The sequence below is a fragment of the Ammodytes marinus genome (genome assembly GCF_949987685.1).
Source record: "Ammodytes marinus genome assembly, chromosome: 7".
NCBI classification, from domain to species: Eukaryota; Metazoa; Chordata; class Actinopteri; order Uranoscopiformes; family Ammodytidae; genus Ammodytes; species Ammodytes marinus.
This window is the reverse complement of record NC_137211.1, coordinates 31,978,026-31,997,570: the sequence shown is the minus strand read 5'-3', so window position 1 is coordinate 31,997,570 and position 19,545 is coordinate 31,978,026. Positions and strand designations below refer to the sequence as shown.

At 41.5% G+C, this 19,545-nt stretch overlaps 2 protein-coding genes across 2 annotated transcripts; both read left to right on the top strand.

Annotated features, from left to right (window-relative positions):
- The first annotated feature begins 1,896 nt into the window (after positions 1-1,896).
- Positions 1,897-9,391, top strand: sike1 (suppressor of IKBKE 1). The gene is made up of 5 exons (XM_080030573.1): positions 1,897-2,330; positions 3,035-3,140; positions 3,222-3,364; positions 3,464-3,577; positions 7,242-9,391. The coding sequence occupies exons 1-5, from the start codon at positions 2,172-2,174 to the stop codon at positions 7,353-7,355; spliced, it is 636 nt and encodes a 211-aa protein (XP_079886699.1). The 5' UTR covers positions 1,897-2,171; the 3' UTR covers positions 7,356-9,391.
- Positions 9,392-9,818: 427 nt separating this feature from the next.
- micos10 (mitochondrial contact site and cristae organizing system subunit 10) lies at positions 9,819-18,940 on the top strand. Its single transcript, XM_080030863.1, has 4 exons — positions 9,819-9,931; positions 16,788-16,835; positions 18,511-18,617; positions 18,724-18,940. The coding sequence occupies exons 1-4, from the start codon at positions 9,859-9,861 to the stop codon at positions 18,730-18,732; spliced, it is 237 nt and encodes a 78-aa protein (XP_079886989.1). The 5' UTR covers positions 9,819-9,858; the 3' UTR covers positions 18,733-18,940.
- The last annotated feature ends 605 nt before the right edge of the window (positions 18,941-19,545 follow it).

Sequence of the window (19,545 nt, the reverse complement as noted above, 5' to 3'; positions counted from 1 at the left end):
AGGTAAACAATGAAGGTAAAATAACAATGACCAAAATAAAAGATGTAAAGCCCATACATCCACATAAACACAGATAGTAGTGCAGAGGTAAGATAGTTAATGGGGAGGGGGTGTACATATGGGTTTTGAGCCTTGATTTAAAGGCAGAAATGTAGGGGAATCACATTTGTCAGGTGGCAGTTGGTTCCACAAGCACAGAGCAACTAGTGCAAAGTACATTTCTGAGAGTTGTGCCAGTGGCATGGCTGTATACGCTGGTCACCAAAAGAAAGTGATTGTCTACAGTAGCTCAGAAGAGAGTGACATCTCAATTCCACTTAACGACACCACTGATGAGAGTTCAGATGGCCAGAAAGATGATGATGGTGACTTTGTCATTGTGAGCTTTGCAGGTAAAACCATTAGATCTGCTAGGCCTTGTTTAAGAAAATTGTCCTTCAATCTTTGTCAACCATTTACTTTATTACCTTTAAATAAACCTTAAATAAGTGATTGTCTAATGGATTTGTCTTGCATTACAGTTTATGAGATATATATCAATGGCACAATTCACCCCATGGTATTCTCTCCAACCGCACAACTTACACCACACAGGGGGCAAGTTGTGCATCAAGACAACTTTTTTTCCGAAAGCTATATTTCTTCAATAGTTTATTCCAGATCCAAAGTTTTTATTGCCAGGGATGCACAACACCCTGAAATATATGTACATATTTGAGGACGCCCAGGGCTAAAGACGCCACTGGGCCTATATCAAGCCCCAACCTCAGCGATTTTTACCGGCATCCAATAAGGAAGTGACCTACAACTGTAGTAACCAGAAAGTGCCACTGGGGGTGGCGCCAAGACGAGCAGTTTTTCTTTGACTCACTTGTTAGATAGGCCGTTTTCAAAGTCTTATTAAACCTATTTACAGCCTGGGCCACAAAACCATTTTAGTCTGTATGTTTAGGTCATATCTCCATGACAACACTGAGGGGGGTGAATTTTTTTGGCCCACGCTAGTTTTTATTCTTTTGGAGGTTAAAATGTATTGGCGCGATCTCTTGAGTGACAGCTCTCCGCCCGTTGTCCCTCACTTTGCCTCGGAGGTATACGTCAGCTATCTCCCTCCCCCCGACGTGACGTCGATTCCCCTTTTCGGCAAGAGGAGTGAGGCGGAGTAAAAATCTCACAAGATGGCGACGCGCACAAACCAGGATTATTGGATGCCGTGTGAATAACTGAGGTCAGCCTGGATGCTACATCCATATTATTTACTATCTATGGCCTATATTCAAGTGAAGATTGGAACAGCATTATCGAGAAGGTGTAGGGTTGATAACGGAACCCCTCAGGGTAGTGTGATTAGCCCAATATTGTTTTCTATAATGATTAATGATGTGTTTTCTATGTAAGGGATGATATTGGGAGGTCATTATTTGCAGACGACGGGACCTTATGGAAAAGGGAAGAGAGTTTAACAATAATTCAAGGGAAAATACAGGAATCAGTTCAAGTGGTAGACAGGTGGTCATATTCGTGGGGATTTAGATTCTCTGTGGAGAAAAACAATTACGGTGTTTAGGCTACTAGAAAGAAGGAGGGGCTGTAGTTCAATTGTATGGCAAACAGCTGGAGCAGGTGAAAGGTTTTCGTATATTTGATACAAAGCTTACATGGAGTGATCAACTTATTATTTTTATACAAATTATTATTATTTTTTTATTTCTTGAGAATATATCTGGTTCCCACTCCAATAAACGGTAGTAGGTGGCGGTGATGCACCTTTAACTTTAGGTGGTGGGTGCCACCCGCCAGTAAATAGAAAGAAGAAGAAGAAGAAGAAGAAGAAGAAGAAGAAGAAGAAGAAGAAGAAGAAGAAGAAGAAGGCTAAGATACGGAAGTGACGTTGTCAGTTCATGGTCCCCACACGGAAACGATTGACTTGACAACAAAACTTTCTTTACAGTTAGATGCAACAAAACCTATGTTCGGTATTTGTATGTCCTTTACTTCTCTGTCGTGTATTTCCACAGGAATGCAGTAGTTCACACACGTATCCACCAAGGTACCACAGCTACCTCGGCTAACTAAGGCTAGCCAAAGTAAGCTAGCACGGACTGCGGGGAATTCTCACCAAGCTGTCGGTGCCAAGCGGCTTGTTTACGGTAGCTGTCAGTTTAGGGGAAATGGCCTGCACTTTAGAAAAAGTGTTGGGCGATGCCCGGACCCTCCTCGAGAGGTTGAAGGAGCACGACACAGCCGCCGAAGGACTGATAGAGCAGTCCGGGGCCCTCAGCCACAGAGTTCATAGCATGAGAGAGGTGGGGAATGCTCTCCCAGACAAGGTAAGGACGGGCATCTCTACACGAATACAACGATAGCTCACTCTAGTGCCCTGCTATAAAGAGGGTATCACAGTACTCCGTTGTTCTGTTTCATATCGGTTAAGAATGAATCAAAGCAGGATTTATTCCACAATTTTCACGAATAACTCCTATAATGATCCTATACATTCTTCTCCCCTAAAAACCCAGAAGCTAATGTGGAGCAGGCAGCAGGCTGAGATTGTGATGCGTTTAAGTGCTGCCTGTTGGGTCACTTCTGTGCACCAGCATATAGAAAGATCCTTTACATTTTCAAAACGATTGGATCAGATGTGTTGTAGATGTGTACAGTGTATTTGAGAAGATATAGACACCGATGTTAATTTCCTTTATTGCTGAATGGAATTTGGCATGACGTCTGTTAGTTTTCATTGCCCGACAGCCATCGCTTAAACTGCCACTATATTCTTATTGTTATCTTTGTGCGTTAATTTGATTTATCAAACATACATTTTAAGTCGTTGGCCAACCACTTCACAATTATTTTTCTTTTGTAGTAGGGTGTTAAATAAATGATCCCATGCGCTTTCACTTTGTGATGATGTTGTTGATGCCTGTTTTGGAACACATTCCCGAATTTAATCATAGTTGATTCAAAGTGGAAACAGAGCCTTTCTATTTACTCTCATTCATTTCCACTTGGCCTTACTGCTCTCTCCTCCCAGCACATTGAAGACACTTCAGAGATTCAGGAGCTGACCAAATACAAGCCGCATGTCCTCCTGACGCAGGAAAACACTCAAATCAAGGAACTACAGCAGGAGAATAAAGGTCAAAAGTAATCTGTTTATTGTATGAATATATACATCTAAATTGATATATCTTTGCTCACCTTTTCATGTCTCTCTGCAGAACTATGGCTGTCTCTTGAAGAACACCAGTACGCTCTAGAGTTGATCATGGGTCGATACCGAAGGCAGATGCTCCAGCTGATGATGGCCAAGAAGGAGCTGGACACCAAGCCTGTGCTCAGCCTCCACCAGGACCATGCAAAAGTACAACCACTGTCTGCACATCTTCAAGTTCTCAATTGTTCCTAGGTCAGGATCCTAAATAGATTTTGGGGAAATGTCTGTTTTTCTGTGTGTTGTCAGGAAGTGCAGAGCCAGGTGGAGAGGATCTGTGAGATGGGTCAGGTGATGAGGAGAGCAGTGCAGGTGGATGATCAGCACTACTGCTCTGTCCGAGAGAGGCTCGCTCAGCTAGAGGTCAGCACACTGCTCCAGTACAGTCAGGAACAAATCTACATGTGTTTCTGATTGAACCATTATTTGTGGAAAGCTAATACTGGACAGGACTGAATGGGGTTCTCTTAGTTCTTTCTTTCGTGTGTAAGGTAAAGAGATGCATAGCAATGCATAAACACAAACCTGCATTTTTTTAATAATATCTAGTCATGCAGAGAGTTTTATTTGCCCAGGTTTGGTGATATGGAACCCGAGATGTCTGCTGCCATCCAATGCAATATAAGTGAATAGAAATACTTTTGTGGCACTCGCAGTAGGGCTGTGCCATATCATACCATCCACGATACGGGTGCTTTCTACGTCCGCGTTTATGTGTCCACGTTTGAACAGGTGTATTGATAAAGTTTGGGCTTTTTACTTTTGATGGTTTTATTGCGCTTACTTTTTAGCATTGTTCACGTCAACTGGGTTACGTCAATCTTCAATTTATCTTTCATCTCTCTGCCGTGGCTGTCCACCCGCATGTGTGTCTGGCGTGTCCACAGTGCTGGCTGATACACTGAAAACAGTGTGTTAATTTTCTAAACTTTAAAAAAAAAAGGGAAGAAAGGGGAAAAAAAAAAGGTTTTCGTTTATTGATTTTTCCTAAATAGTTATGATTAAGTAACCAGTTACTAGGGATGGGAATCGAGACCCGGTGCCGAGTCAACCAATTCCTTGGAATCGTTAACATGCCTGCTTAACGATGCCGCTTATCGGTTCCGCTTGTTGCAAATGTGTCATGACTTGACACTCGCGCTGCTTTGTTTTGGTTCAGAACGCAGCAAACATAGCCTGGCTCCGCCCGCCCGCCTACTTCCGGCCATATTTCATTTTCCCTTCAGTAGTCAGTCTGAGTGTACAGTGCATTTCCCAGATTTAGCCGGAGAATCTACAGTCGTCCAATCAGCGAACAGAGCGAGTGGCTGAGAACGATGACGTCGAAGTCGCGCTCCAGTTTCAGTTGAATGCTGCGTTCCTTTATACTCGGAAGAAGGAGATTTCCGACTTGGTAGTTCCGAGTTCCGACCTGTCTGTGTTCCAGTGCATCTGCTCGCGAAAGTATGGACGCCTACAACCTTTCTCATCCAAATAACTAAACGTTAGGCTCTAGCAAGTTACTGTTGCCAGGTACCGGTAGATTCATAGTAGATTCAATATTTAGTGAAGTCGGAAATTTCCGAGTTCCCTGTCCAACTGGAACGCACCGTCAAAAGCCGGCTCATGACACACGTGACGACCAAACGTGATGCGATTGGTTGGCTAATCCAGAGTGGCACTGGGCAGATCCAATAGTTTTAAACTTCGACAGACACCCGCCTCCAAGTGAGTGAACGTTTGCCAATTACAGCACTTCCAGACCTTCTGTACAAATGAAATGAAGTACGATGGTCTGGTTGGACCAGGCTACAGCAAGCATGGCGTTGAGACAGAATCTCTCTAAATGTTGGTTGTTTTTCACTTGAAAAGACGACAATACGGCCACCTGCAACAATTGTAAAGTTTCCATTTCGTCAAATGACACGCGCACAAGCAGGAGCGCAAGCGAGCAGACGGCGATCCTGACGGTTAAACGTTTAAATGTCCGCTGCCTGTCTAGTCGACACCAGAATTGCCCATTGGACTTGTACATACAATGTGTGGGAATGAACGTGTGTGTAGGCATATGTGTGGGCTAATAAAAGAGGGAGAGAGATAAAAAGGTGAGAGCAGCATAAAGCAAAGCAAAAAGGTTTTCTTGACCGCTGCCTTAAGCCCCGCAGTGTTTACTCACGTTCGTCAGCTGGTTTGTTTCTTTTTCCTTCCGTCAGCTGTTCTGCTGCCTTTACGCACGGCGGGTGGAGACGAACCCAAAACAACATACAGCGGAACTCGGCGGTGATAAGGAAACGATAGTCTACACTTAAGTTTAACAATAAACTTCATAAAGACACACTTAAAATAACGATCTCTGCCCATACAAAAAGCACTGACTTGGATAACTTGATGGAGCGATCGATGTGCAAAGAACATCCGGCACATGTCTGATGACGGGCCGTTATATTAATAATAAACAGCGGGCGGGCTTATAAAAAAGGAAGAGAGATAAAAAGGTGAGAGCCTTTTTCTTTTTCCTCCCGTCAGCTGTTCTAATGCACCCTTTACGCACGGTGGTTGAGACGAACCCTACACTAAAGTTAAACATGAAACTTTGTAACTACACACTTAAAATAACGATCTCTGCCCATACAAAAAAAAGACTTGTATTACTTGAGGAGCGACCGATGTGCAAATGTGTCTGATGACGGGCCGTTATATTAATAATAAACAGCGCGCTGCACATTAGAACAGCATGTACATTAATTATCTCGTATCCTTCCTGAGAGGGCATACATGATATTTTTTCTGCAAACAAATGGTTAATTTGCCAAAGTTGATAGTTGGTCTTGTCTTTACAGAAGACTTCTTTGTATTTTTTTCAGTTGAATTTTGTTTCAAGTTGAATGCAAATGAGCACAGTTAATATTCCAAAAGGCACAAGCTCTTCCTTGACTGTTTTCAGTCTGTGTTTTTAGTTTTTAGGGAACATAGTGGCATTTGGGCTTAAAAAGGCAAACCTTTTTATTTTTTGTCCGGACCAATTAATGTGAAAATTGACAATTTCCTAATCCTAAAGTACTCTTGATAATCTTTGCACACACTAGACACACTTCTGATCAGATATTTAAACAGGTTAACACAAATAAACACATTTGTACTTATTTTCTCACACAATGAGAATCGATAAGAGAATCGATAAGGAATCGGATCGATAAGCAGAATCAGAATCGTTAAATTCTTTATCATCAATTCCCATCCCTACCAGTTACACATGTACACGTGCACACCCCTACTGTATCATAATACAATGTATATGTCTTTACATGATAAAGTGCCAAATCCAGATATCAATCATATAGTAACATGATGCTATGTCACTGCTAATGCACTATGTTGCTGTTGCTGCCACACTGGCATAAGACGCTTTGAAATTAATGACAGATAGTTGAAAAAGAAGGATGGAGAATGCCCTTGATTTTGTTTGCACCAATATCAATCAATCAATCTTTTATTTTGATGATTATAAATGATTTATAAATGCTGCTGCCTTCAAGCTGCAATCACCAATAACATTTTGTCAATTCTTTTTTTTCTATATCATTATTGCATTAACTACCCCAAACTCATAGTTATTGAAACATCACAATTACAGGGACAGCTATTTTTCAGTAGAATATATTTCCAGTGGTAACTGTTTACAGCAATGTCCGTAGATTCCCCAGAGTAACAGAGAGCCAGTGTCTTGAAGGAGATGCTAGTGCTAACGGCTCAGATAAGAATCGCCACATACTCCATTCACCTGAACTGCATTGGGCTGGACGCACAAACCACATACCAGTTTACAGGGCCTAGGCTGTGTCGTCACACTGATTGTGTATCATTATCAGTGTACACACATTACAGACACAGGAAGCAGGTTGTGAGGAGATATTCACTGTTTTTGACAAAGTCATTTTGGCAACACACTTTCTCCAGAATCACTGAATACACCTTTAACTCTCAAAACTTATGTCCGATGATGGTTTTAAATGTGTGGGTATTCATCATGTTATTCTGACCTGTTCAGATTGAGAACAAGGAGCTGAGAGACCTCCTGGACATCAGCAAGGCATCTGTGAAGACGGCCAGAGAAGAGAGCAACCAGCCGGCAGCAGAACAAGAGCCACTGGCCAATCAGTGAGCAGAACAGCTTCAGTATGGACGCTGGTTCAAGCAACAACACCTCTAGGACCAGCAGACAGGCGTGATCCTCTCTACCTGTGTTCACCACATTATTTATTTTTATTTTTATAAATGAGATGGAATGCAGTCAAACCAGAGCATATTTTTTCGTAGGGACCGTACCAGTCAACACCTGCAGTATCTGGATGATAGCTTATATTTTCATATGTTATAACTGCAGTCTTGTTGGAGTGAATACCACATCAATCATGACTAAGGCCATATCTTGTCTTATTACTGACAAGAATTCAGTGGGATCTAAGATTCACACATGTGTACTGGAATAGAGAAAGTAATGGCAAAGGGGATTTCTTTTGTTTTTAGCCAAAGACACATTTAAACTTGACGGACACAGTTTCTACCTCTTTGGTACCCCTTTGTTGTTCACACAATGTGAAATGCTCATAAATTAGACCCACTATGAGTTCACTTGAGGTCCATTCAGAAGCCAACTCATATTCTACATCAGTTGAAAAGGCTGTGCTTGATAATCACTGCCAACATGATGACTATTGGCTGTTTCACACAGTTTGCCTGCTGAGGAGGGACTTACATGTGCATGTGATGGCCTATCATTTTATGAATCTGGATACATTTGTCAGTCTGTTTGCAGAATTCATTACAGGAAATGACATGATTTCCATGTGTAGTACTTTGATTCTGTGTGTTAAACACCAATGTGCTAGTTTTCAGATTTTGATGCAAAGTAGTTAAATGTACCAGTTGATGGGAAATATTTATGTAATCGTAACTATAACAAAACATGCCAAGTTTCTGTAAAATTGATAACAAATGTGCTGTATGTTGTCAAATTGTATATTGCCATCTCAGGAAATCAGTGTCGGTAAGATGAACATGCTGTAATTACTTCATGGCAGTGTACTGATTTGTGTCAAACAAAATTTCATTAAGAAACTTTAAAGAGCACCTATTATGCTTTTTCAACTTTTATGACCTATAAATGCTGTTATAATGATTTATAGTCATGTTTAACCATACTAAAGTGTCAAGTAATGACTTACATGCATTTAGACCAGGGGTGTCCAAACTACGGCCCGCGCTTTTTATTGGCCCACGGCCGATTTTAAAAATATAATGTAATATGGCGCTTTTAATTTTTAAATAATTTAAATGCACTCATTATATTACAGAGAAATATATGTCCCATAAAAGAAAAAGAGCAACAAGCCCATCCCAGAGGACCCTGCATAATATTTTATTTTAAATTAATATTATTATGGAAAATCTATGTGTCCTTCTCCAAGAGCTTCTAATTCATCTGACACAGTGTCTCTTTTTCATACAAAATTCTTCAGATTTAGCCTCTTAATTTCCCTCTCAAAGTGCACCAGATTCATGCATTTCACTTTAAAAACTTTAAAAAATCTCCCGGGGGGGCATACCCCCGGACCCCCCTAGGAGGGTCGGGACCTCGGCTGGATACTATTGTCACCCTGCTGGACATTGGACGCAAAGGCAGAAAACACTGGGGGTATCATTGGCATATAAACAAGAGGGGGAATGTGCCTGTTTAGTGTGCAAGGAAAGTGTTGCCGTGAAGAAGGATTACAATTTACGAAGACACTATGAAACTAAACATCTAAGCAGCTACATGTCCAGATAAATGTGTTATTTTTGCAAAGTGGCCCGGCCCTTCGTAGATTTTTCTGTAAGTGGCCCTCAGTGAAAAAAGTTTGGACACCCCTGATTTAGACGTATTCCCTGCTGACCGTCTGGGGTCTGACCATGTATGGTAATGCTGCAACATCCTCAGGCACGCTCCGGCCATGCCCCCACCTGCCTGCTCAAATATTCCCGTGCACCGCTGAAAGTCTTCCGGAAGGTAACCAATCTCAACTGAGTGGGGTTGGCAGGAGGGGGCGGAGAAGGACGAAGCCCAGTGTTGACAGAGAATGCTGAATGCGCCCAGATGAGAGAGAGTTTCCTGAAAATCTACATAGTTTTTTGTGCTGTGATACGTGTCAGGCTGCTCCATAGGAGTCATTAATGAGAAATGAAGACCAGAAAAGTAGTATAATAGGAGATCTTTAAAATAAATTTACAATAAAAAAATGTATGTTCTCTAATGCTGTTTGCATTGTGTTGTACGTAATTTACTGTTCAGGCTCTTAGAATTACCGCTGGATGGCGACATTGAGCACGTTGTGCGTAACCGCAGTGAGGGTTGCAAGAGTAGCGTAATGATAAGTTCAGGTAAACGGGTATAAACTACCTTTGGATACAGCATACTTGTATTTTCACTAATACAGTAATAATGTGTATGAGTTCTCCTTTAAAGTTGATACAATTTTTAAATAATTGACGTGCTTTAGCCTTTAGTAATCTGAATGCTGTCGCTTGGCCGTTCCTCTGCCATCAAAGCGTGAAAAATCGTACATTTTCGAATGCACGTGAAAGCAGCACCGGAGCTGGGTTTGACACTTCTAGCCTGCCTCAAGCTAATGTTCAGCATGTCTGAGAAGGAGCTGGGGAAAAAGTGGGACCGATGCCTGGCAGACGGTGCCATTAAACTTGGTAAATATCTCATTGTCTTCTGCGTATGACGACACATTGAAGTCCCCCTAAGGACAAAATGATCTGCAGTTTTTTTTATTGTATTCCACAGCTGTCATTGACTGGGCGGGAGGCTAACTAGCTAGCCATTAAGGGCTCGTAAAGGACAACTGCATGCCGGTTAGATATCCAAGCCTATTATTCTTATTGGTCAAAGTAGGGCGCAGTTTCATTACATTCTTCTGATGTTGTATATATATATATATACACACACACACACATACACACATATATACATACATATATATATATATACACATATATACATACATACATACATACATACATACATACAGTGTTTCCCCCAGGAAATGACTAAAGGCCAGGACACACCAGCCCGAAAATCGCCGTCGTAGAGTCGATAGGGGGTCGGGAGACGAATCTGTTTGGTGTGTGCCGTAACGTCGGCCGACGTAGAGGTCGTCGGGCTTGTTTTGAGCCTGTCGCCGCCGATTGAACATGTTCAATCGGCGGCGACAGGCTGGCCGACCGTCTTTCATTTGGAGCAATTTGATTGGTGGAGGGCTAGCGAATCAGTGAAGCCCGGAAGTGAGGCGGGTAGCACAAACAGCTAACAACAGCTAGCCATCGTTTTAATGTGTTTGTTCGTTTCGTTTTGAGAGTACTCACATGCATCAACCCTTGTTGACTGCTCGACACCATGCTCGACACTCTCTGCTAAAAATTGTGCTCTTATGGTCCATAAATATAAATACGTATTTCTATCTAATGTTTATGCTCTAGAGAGCTGTCCCATCATTTCCGGCTTTCTTATTTTTTCGGGCCACAATACAGATTAGCGCCGCCTGCTGTTATGGAGACATTACGTCCCGCGCAAGCAACAGAGCGTACGGAAAGTCAGCAGTCAGTTTGGTGTGTTCTCTGGCCGCGACGGGAAGCCTGGAGCTTCCTGAAACGGCCGACCCCATTTTTTGCGTAGTCGGAACAAGTAGAAACAAGTCGGACTGGTGTGTCCTGGCCTTTAGTCAAGGTGGTCGCTGCCCAGGGGAACAGGAGGCGAACATTTTGGGGGTATTTTGCTCAAAGACGCCATGTGCACTAAAGAAATAGACAACTGTTTATTTGAATACAAAAATACAACTGACACTGACCTTAGAGTTGTGCAATTGTGTTTGCTATGTGCAGGTACACATTTTGTGCAAACATACAGTAAAAAATACAATTAAAGAAAACTTCTACTGTTTTGGTGCAATACCATGCAGACCTAGGTTTCGTTCCGAATCGCATACTTTCTACTATATAGTATGTAGAAAAAAGATTTAGGATGTCCCGATTCTTGTGGCCAGATTTAGGATGGTTAGAAGTACCCGGATGTCCTACTTCATGCGGCCAAGATTGTTAGTGTTGAAAAGTCATGGACATATAAAGAAATGGACACCGTATTGAAACATGGCGCCCATTCATTCCTATGAAAGCTGCTCATAGGCGCAGAGAAGCAACAAGGAAGCATAATCCGGAAATTCCATGCGGCCCAAAGCATTACGTAGCATGGACGTAGCGGCATTATGGACCTATCAAGAAAGAGGGCGGCAAGCGTAGCGGACTGGAGGCGGGTGTCTCGTTCTGTAGCATCTAGCCTGGCGAAAACAAACTGAAAGCCGTTGGGCTAATAAAACGCTTGAGGTGGCGTTTTGAAATGAGAAAACTTACATTTTAATAGTATATGGCCTAAAGATAAGTATGAGCCTATGATTGATATCCAGAAAAAATGTGCAGAGACACAATCTTGTTCGCTGCTTGTACTGTGTGGACAGGGACATCTGCCTACGGGCCGCATGAAAATAAGCTCCACCCCTTACCATGCAATACCAATGGGTTGGCCACATGTCCATGCTGGCTGCTCGGAGAAGGCAGCATCCTGGGGGCCTGTGAAAAGTGCATCCTATTTGGGCGATTCTGACCCACAATCCAGTGCGCACGTGAAGTGACGTCACATCGACGAAGCCTCCATATGAAAACAAACGGGGATGCGACGGATATAAAAGCAAGAGGCAAGATCAAGGCGCAATGTTATGATGAAATAAGAGAGAAAAGTATGTCCCAATGGTATGCCTACTGCATCCTAACTAGATTCTTTTTATCGTCGGATGTAGTATGTAGAATAGAAAAAAGAAAGAGTATGCGATTCGGAACGCAACCACACTAAATACAAATAATGGACCATACTCTTAACATGTGTATGCACATTAGAGTGCAAATTCAACTTTTTAAAGTTCCGTTTGGATGGGGGGCTGTGCGACTATTGTGGACAATAGGCTTACTGTGTTGCGATTGCCTTTATTTCATTAATGGTTATTATTAGCCTACTTGCTTGATTTCTTTTTAAATACAGAGGTTATTGGTTGTCTTGGAACATTTATCTCCCAATTTAAAACAGAAAAATAAAAGCAGCATTGACAATTGCTGTTTTACAAATAACTTTATAGTTTAAATAACAAATACAATGTGTTTTCCCCTTAAAATGACTAAATACATTTCAAAGACAGTAACAGTGTGGCACTTCTGTAAACTTACTGAAACTTGGCTGGGCCATCATTCTCATGCATTCATCAGACTTTTCTCTGCGCTGTCTAAGCTGATAGATAGGGTGTGTTGCCACGGTGATGTGGAGTCTTAAACTAGTCTAGCTTTGCACAGCACTTATTTCTGTTCAGCTAAATATCCCCATAGAACCGCACTGAGTTTATTTTCGCCACTAGTTCAATGATGGCTTGCTTCTGCTCGTTGACTCTCCCGCGGACATGCCGTATAGTCACGCGCGGCACGGTCGCGCGCGCAGAGCCGTGGAGCTGCAGACATACACAGAGCAGCTGATAGGGAAACGCTTGGAGACACAAGCATACATTTATTTACCGCAAGTCGCAGTTGTGACCATGCACAAGCATACATCACGCTTGCTAGTACATTAATTATGCAGCACTAAAAATTAAAAATAAATTTTTATTTAATTTTTTTCTTTTTTTTGGTCGGTAGGTATAAGGCGGGGGGCTTGCGTTGCTAAGGCGGCCCCTTCACCAAAAATTAATAGGCTAACGCTATGGCAACTGCTAGTTCCTGGTCAGAACAGAGTAGTGCGCGCTTCCTCTCCAAATATCCCAAGATATCCCTCACCTTCAAGGCCCTCCACAGCCTCGCCCCTCCATACATCTGTGAACTCCTGCACACCAACACCGACCCTTTCTCGTCATTGTCATCTCGTTCTCATATTGGTGTGGACAATTTCAGCACATTTGAATATTGGTATGGACACGTCCACACCATCCATACGTAATTTTACGCCCATGTCTGACACTCTTTCCTCTTTTAAGTCTTGTCTAAAAACCCATCTTTTTAAACTGACATATTCCATCTAATTCATTGTCTCCCACCCATTTAACCCTTCTTGTGTAAATTGTTTCAATGTATCTTGTTTTTGTGTTTTTTATGATTGTTGATTTTGTTTTTTAAACACTGCCCTGTAAGGTGACCTTGGGTGCTATGAAAGGCACCCTCAATTAAAATGAATTATTATTATTATTATTAAGAGCCCACGGATCGGACACCGTCTCTGTAAGCGCTATAGTTCTGCTGATGCAAAGAGACCAGTGGTCATGACTACTAGAGACCAGTGGTCATGACTACTAGAGACCAGTGGTCATGACTACTAGAGACCAGTGGTCATGACTACTAGACCAGTGGTCATGACTACTAGACCAGTGGTCATGACTACTAGACCAGTGGTCATGACTACTAGACCAGTGGTCATGACTACTAGAGACCAGTGGTCATGACTACTAGACCAGTGGTCATGACTACTAGAGACCAGTGGTCATGACTACTAGACCAGTGGTCATGACTACTAGAGACCAGTGGTCATGACTACTAGACCAGTGGTCATGACTACTAGACCAGTGGTCATGACTACTAGAGACCAGTGGTCATGACTACTAGAGACCAGTGGTCATGACTACTAGACCAGTGGTCATGACTACTAGAGACCAGTGGTCATGACTACTAGACCAGTGGTCATGACTACTAGAGACCAGTGGTCATGACTACTAGAGACCAGTGGTCATGACTACTAGAGACCAGTGGTCATGACTACTAGACCAGTGGTCATGACTACTAGAGACCAGTGGTCATGACTACTAGAGCAGTGGTCATGACTACTAGAGACCAGTGGTCATGACTACTAGAGACCAGTGGTCATGACTACTAGAGACCAGTGGTCATGACTACTAGACCAGTGGTCATGACTACTAGACCAGTGGTCATGACTACTAGACCAGTGGTCATGACCTAGAGACTCACGTCAGCAATACTCGCCGTCGTGCGATGACGTCGGTTAGGAAAAGTGGAGTCGAATTCATTTTAAACAGTGCTGTCTTTTCCTATATTCGAAAAGAAGCCCCTTTTCATCTCTCCTTGACCCGAACATAACACAGCTTTCATATCCATATGATCGACTCTGCAATATTCCTGCTAATGTACAAATCTTTGCATAAAAAAATGTATCCTCAGTATTAACCTTAAGTCAATGCATTTCCACAAAGAAAAATCTAAATCTAAATATTGTACCAGAACTTAACACAAAATCAAACCAACAGAGAACTGCTTTAACTTTTCCTTGTGCTACATTTCTGTTAAATAACACATCTTTGCAGACAGATAAGGTGTTTAGCCCTGACCTCATTGCATCATGTATTTGTTTTATATGTCAACAAAGTTATAATTTTCTCATGTCATGGATATGTTGCCTATTTTCAGATAGATTTCCGTCAGGGAATTGGTTCCAGACCATACCAGCTGTAGTTTGGTGATGGAGATTTCTGTTATTTGTGCTTCAAACTGTACAGGGACGCACTGTGACAGGCTTTCTTCAGTTTTTTTCTTAGAACCCATTTTTTACCAATAAACAAGAAAAGGAGAATTTGACTCGTATTTTTCGTTCCTGCGTTCCAGCAAGAAAACAGTCAAACGAAAATACGATTGGTTTTCTCCTTTCTGTCACTTTGGATTCAAACCTCACCACACTAAGCACACATCCATTAGCATTCCATTCTTTGTACGTTTAGTTATTGAAATAATATTGCTGGTATTATAGGCCAGAGGGGTATACTACGAAACAAACTCAACAGAGCCCGGCTCTCTTTTTTTGATCTGGTTCAACATAACACATTCCCTCGCTCAGAGCTAACCGGTATCACGAAGGAAGTTATCAACCTCTTATGTTGAACGAGGGTTTCAGCTTCAGGCTCTGTGCGCGTCCCCATAAGAGGGGGCGTTTGGCCGTCATTTGACTCTGCTTCCGCACAGACTGGACTGATCTTGTGCCGCTAACTTTACACTAACGGACTGATGGCGAGCAGCTGAGTAAAAAAATAAATAAAAAAGTGCGTCGCTAACTTCACTCGAGGAAGAGTTTGTCAGTCTGAATGATCACAGAACAGCAGAAAACAGAGAGCCGAAAAAAACTCTTACTGCAAATAAGGAGAGAGTGGAATGTTGTCAGAAAATTGGGATTCATTTATTTTACAGATCGTTCTCGCAGTGCATAATGTGACATTATAAAGCAATTAAAGGTTGAACTCGGATTTAAACAGTACACCGTTTAGCCTAGTTGATAATCCTACACTTAAGAATCTGATTTAAGTCTGACACTGTCCCCTAATGAATAGCATAGCCTATGTGGAAAATCACTTTAGTTTTGGGCCACTGTCCACATCAAAATTAATACAATTTAGATTTTGATTTAGGCTAATAGCCCTTTATTTGCATCTTATGAATACCATTCAAATAAATAGCCTAGATACAAAACCTGTAGTCTGTATTTTCCGGACAAATATGTCACCTGTCACGTCCCAACTGTAATCGCTACTGATGAAAAGAAAGAAGCCCACAGTGAAATAATGTTGCAACCTGTGATTTTATAGAACGCTTCATTAAGAGCCAGTGTGTGTAGATCGCCAGGTAAAATCATTTGAGGTGAGAGCATAGAGTGGCGCTGCATACAGTAGGTCTAGGCTATTTTACATTTTCTGCATCAATAACTATGCATGTGGCAAAAAGCCACATGTTACAGTTCACTCTAATGTAAGCCTTATGTCACGGCTTCGTTTCGTTCATTAACTTGCTGATCAATAAGTTTACTGATTTAACTAGTTTACTCAGTGAAAAGTATCGCTCAGACATTATAGTCAGGTCCGCGGGATTTCAAAAGGTGTAGTTTCCTTAAAGGGCAGCGCTCTAAGAGCCAAATTTAAACTCAAACTCTGGAACAAAAACTGGTCTGAGCTGGTTAGCCGTGCAGCCTCTGTTACCACGGTGATCTAACCAGGTAGAAAGAGAGCCACCTTTCGTGATACTGAAAACTTTGGCTTTAGACTCAACAGACCTCGCTCAGCCCTTAATCTCGCTTCGTAGTATAAACCTCAGGGCATTCTGTAATATGACAACAACAACAAACAGTCTTCAGTCTTGCAGGTTCTGCTTACGACCAAAAGGACCATACGATTGGCAGATGTTTTAATGGAGTGCAATGTTTAGTGCAATGACGCGGACGGGACATCAACTGTTGGCTTTTTTAGTAAGCTGTTTAGAGGCTACATGTCTTTAAATTGACATCTCATTTATTGACCAATTTCAGCGAGAAAATGTAGGGTGACAATACTTTACTTCCCAGCACCCTTCTGTAGTACCAGGGTCCAAGTTGAAATGTTTCTATATATTGTAATATGTATTTGAAATCTAGTGCATTAAAAAACAACAACGCTACACTGTCATCCATGTCCCACTGAAGTTGTTTTCCTTTTCTCAGGCACTGGGTTGGGGTTAGGAATCGTCTTCTCTGTTCTCTTCTTCAAACGTAAGTAGCTTTAATCAATTGTTTCTGTATCTGTAAACTTTCATTTAGCTCAGAGGGACTCAGCTAGGAGTGATGCTCTGTGTGGCTAATGCAGAACCTACACTGGCTCAGTTCTAGCAGGGTTCGACATAACCAATGGCCCGCTGGCCCGGGACCAGTAAAATCATATGCAGGGCAAGTTGATTGGCCAGTCACTGGCCCGCCCGGACCAGTAACGGCCAATCACAGATCAGTATTTTTGTAGACTACATCATGGTTCATTGAAATGCGCGTTCAGAGTCGGAATGAAAGCAGTGTTTATCAATATAATAAACATTATATAAAATATATTTTTTAATGAAAGGCCTGTGGACAAACGATGCGTGGGCGTTTTGACAGGCGGAGCAACAAGCGGGTGCACTCTCGCTCCGTTGGCAGAGCTGCCTACCGTCCGCCTGCGAGTCGACAAATCAATCGACTTACTTTGCCCCCTTTCTTTCTTCCCAAAGCAGAGGTTGAGTTGCAGAAAATGAAGTGAAAACTGCGCTTTTCCTTTAAAATACTGGCCCACCCCTTCAACATACTTTCAGTTGTAGGCTTCAAATTCAATATGTTTGTCTGGTGTTATATTATGTGTATGAGCAATCTCAACATTTCATATAATTAACTAAAATAAAAATAACCAAATCTAAAGGGAATATCTAAACTGTTACAGTATAGATATTCCCTTTAGATTTGGTTATCTTTCTTTATTTTTCTAATACAGGTATTATAACTATTGACACTAAATTATGAAAAAAAAAAAGTGTGTGCAGGGCCAGTGAAAATATACAAGGGGCCAGTAAAACTCGGATCCACTGGCCCGGCGGGCCAGTAGGAAAAAAAAGTTATGTTGAACCCTGTCTAGTATTTTATTTTTTATTGTTTTTGCTAAACAACACTCCGCCCTAACAGAAGACATTATACAACCTGAATTTCTAATATAGAGCACCAACATCACCCATCGTAAAAGCACACAAAGGAGCATGCAAATATGTTAATGTGAGTTAAGCACAGTAATAAAGACAAATCTTGAATCACCGCCTTGCGGTTGCATGCATCCATTCGGCATACAGTTGCTGAACAGTGAAAGTCCAGTGGTGGTAGGCATGCTAGAAGGTAAATCTCCTAAGAAGCTTCAGTATGGTACAAGGTCACAACGACCTGGCAATAATATGTAAAGTAGCAGTAACCTTTGACCTCCACAATCTAATCAGTTCATCTATGAGTTGTTGTTATTATTATTATTATTATTATTATTATTATTATTATTATTATTATTATTATTATTATTATTATTATTATTATTATTATTATTATTATTATTATTATTATTATTATTATTATTATTATTATGAGTCCACATTTGTGCACAGTTTGAAGAAAACCCCTCAAAGTGTTCAGAATATGCAAGATCACAGTGACCTTTGACCTCCAAAATGTTATCAGTTTATACTTTAGTCAAAGTGTGAGGTTGTGCCAAATGTGTTGAGAATGCCTAAAAGCGTTCTTGAGATAATTCATGACGGCCTTTGGCTGCCTCGGCGCAGAGGCATAACAACAGAAAGGGTGTTAGAAAAAGAGTGTGAAAAGGACTTCACATGCCATCTCTGGTGTGTTAACACTTAAAGACATAAAGTACCTGTTTGCTTTGCAGGGCACACGTGGCCCATCTCCCTGGGCTCAGGAGCGGGACTCGGCATGGCATACGCCAACTGTCAGAATGACCTGAGGTCCCATTATATGCTGCACAGAGGCCAAAAGGTTTGTTTGTGCAATGAAACACATATTGACATTGAACTCAGAGTAACAACTCTTTCATTGTAAATGCCAGTTCATTTATCTAAGTGATTTCTTCTTTGTTTTACAGGAGGAATAGCTGCAAGGCACACAGGGACTGTCTATGTTTGTGTTTTTAATTTCTTTTTCTTTAGTTTTGTCTGTGGGAGAGTCACCATTTGCACTGTTTTGCAGTTAGATCCTTGTCTCCCTGTTAAACGACCCATCCTTTAGTATGACTCTGTACCATTTGAATGTGTCTGATCAGGACAGTCTGTGTTTATTTAATAAAATAATCATGACAATTACCCTTTTGAATCATCTTTCTTTTTTTTAAGCTACAGTGCATACATTTTCATATAAAATAATTTTGGTTACATTGAAGCCATCGCCAAGCGAGTTGAAGAACTGTTGATTAAGCCTATTATCAGCTCCACAAAACTCTCTGTATTTCTCAGTATGGCAGCGTTTACAAACTGGTGTCGCCCACCGAAAGTGGTGCAGGAGCTCAGAAAAATCATAAGAAGAGCCCAAGAAATATTTCAGTTGATTCTGCTGCAAAGAAAAAACCTGGACGTACAGCAGAAGGTGTAAAATCCATGAGCTATCACTGAAGGCTTACCTCATGTAGATGCACTGACTTTGTTGAAATAACTCAGAATTCCTTATGGGGGTGCTATAAGTTACGTGTTTTTAAACTTATATGGAACTAAGTATAGCATAAAAAAAAGTATTGTAATATTTTATCAGCGCTAGATTATAAAGATATAAATACACTCCCAGCAGTGATGTTGGTGTTTGAAGGAGTAATAAGGCTTGAGTGTTTAGCAGCTTTTAAATGGTGAGGTTTCAGTTCATTTTGGATGGCGAGTGGGAGTGATTTTCTGAAAGGTGTCCTGAAGGAAGATGGGGG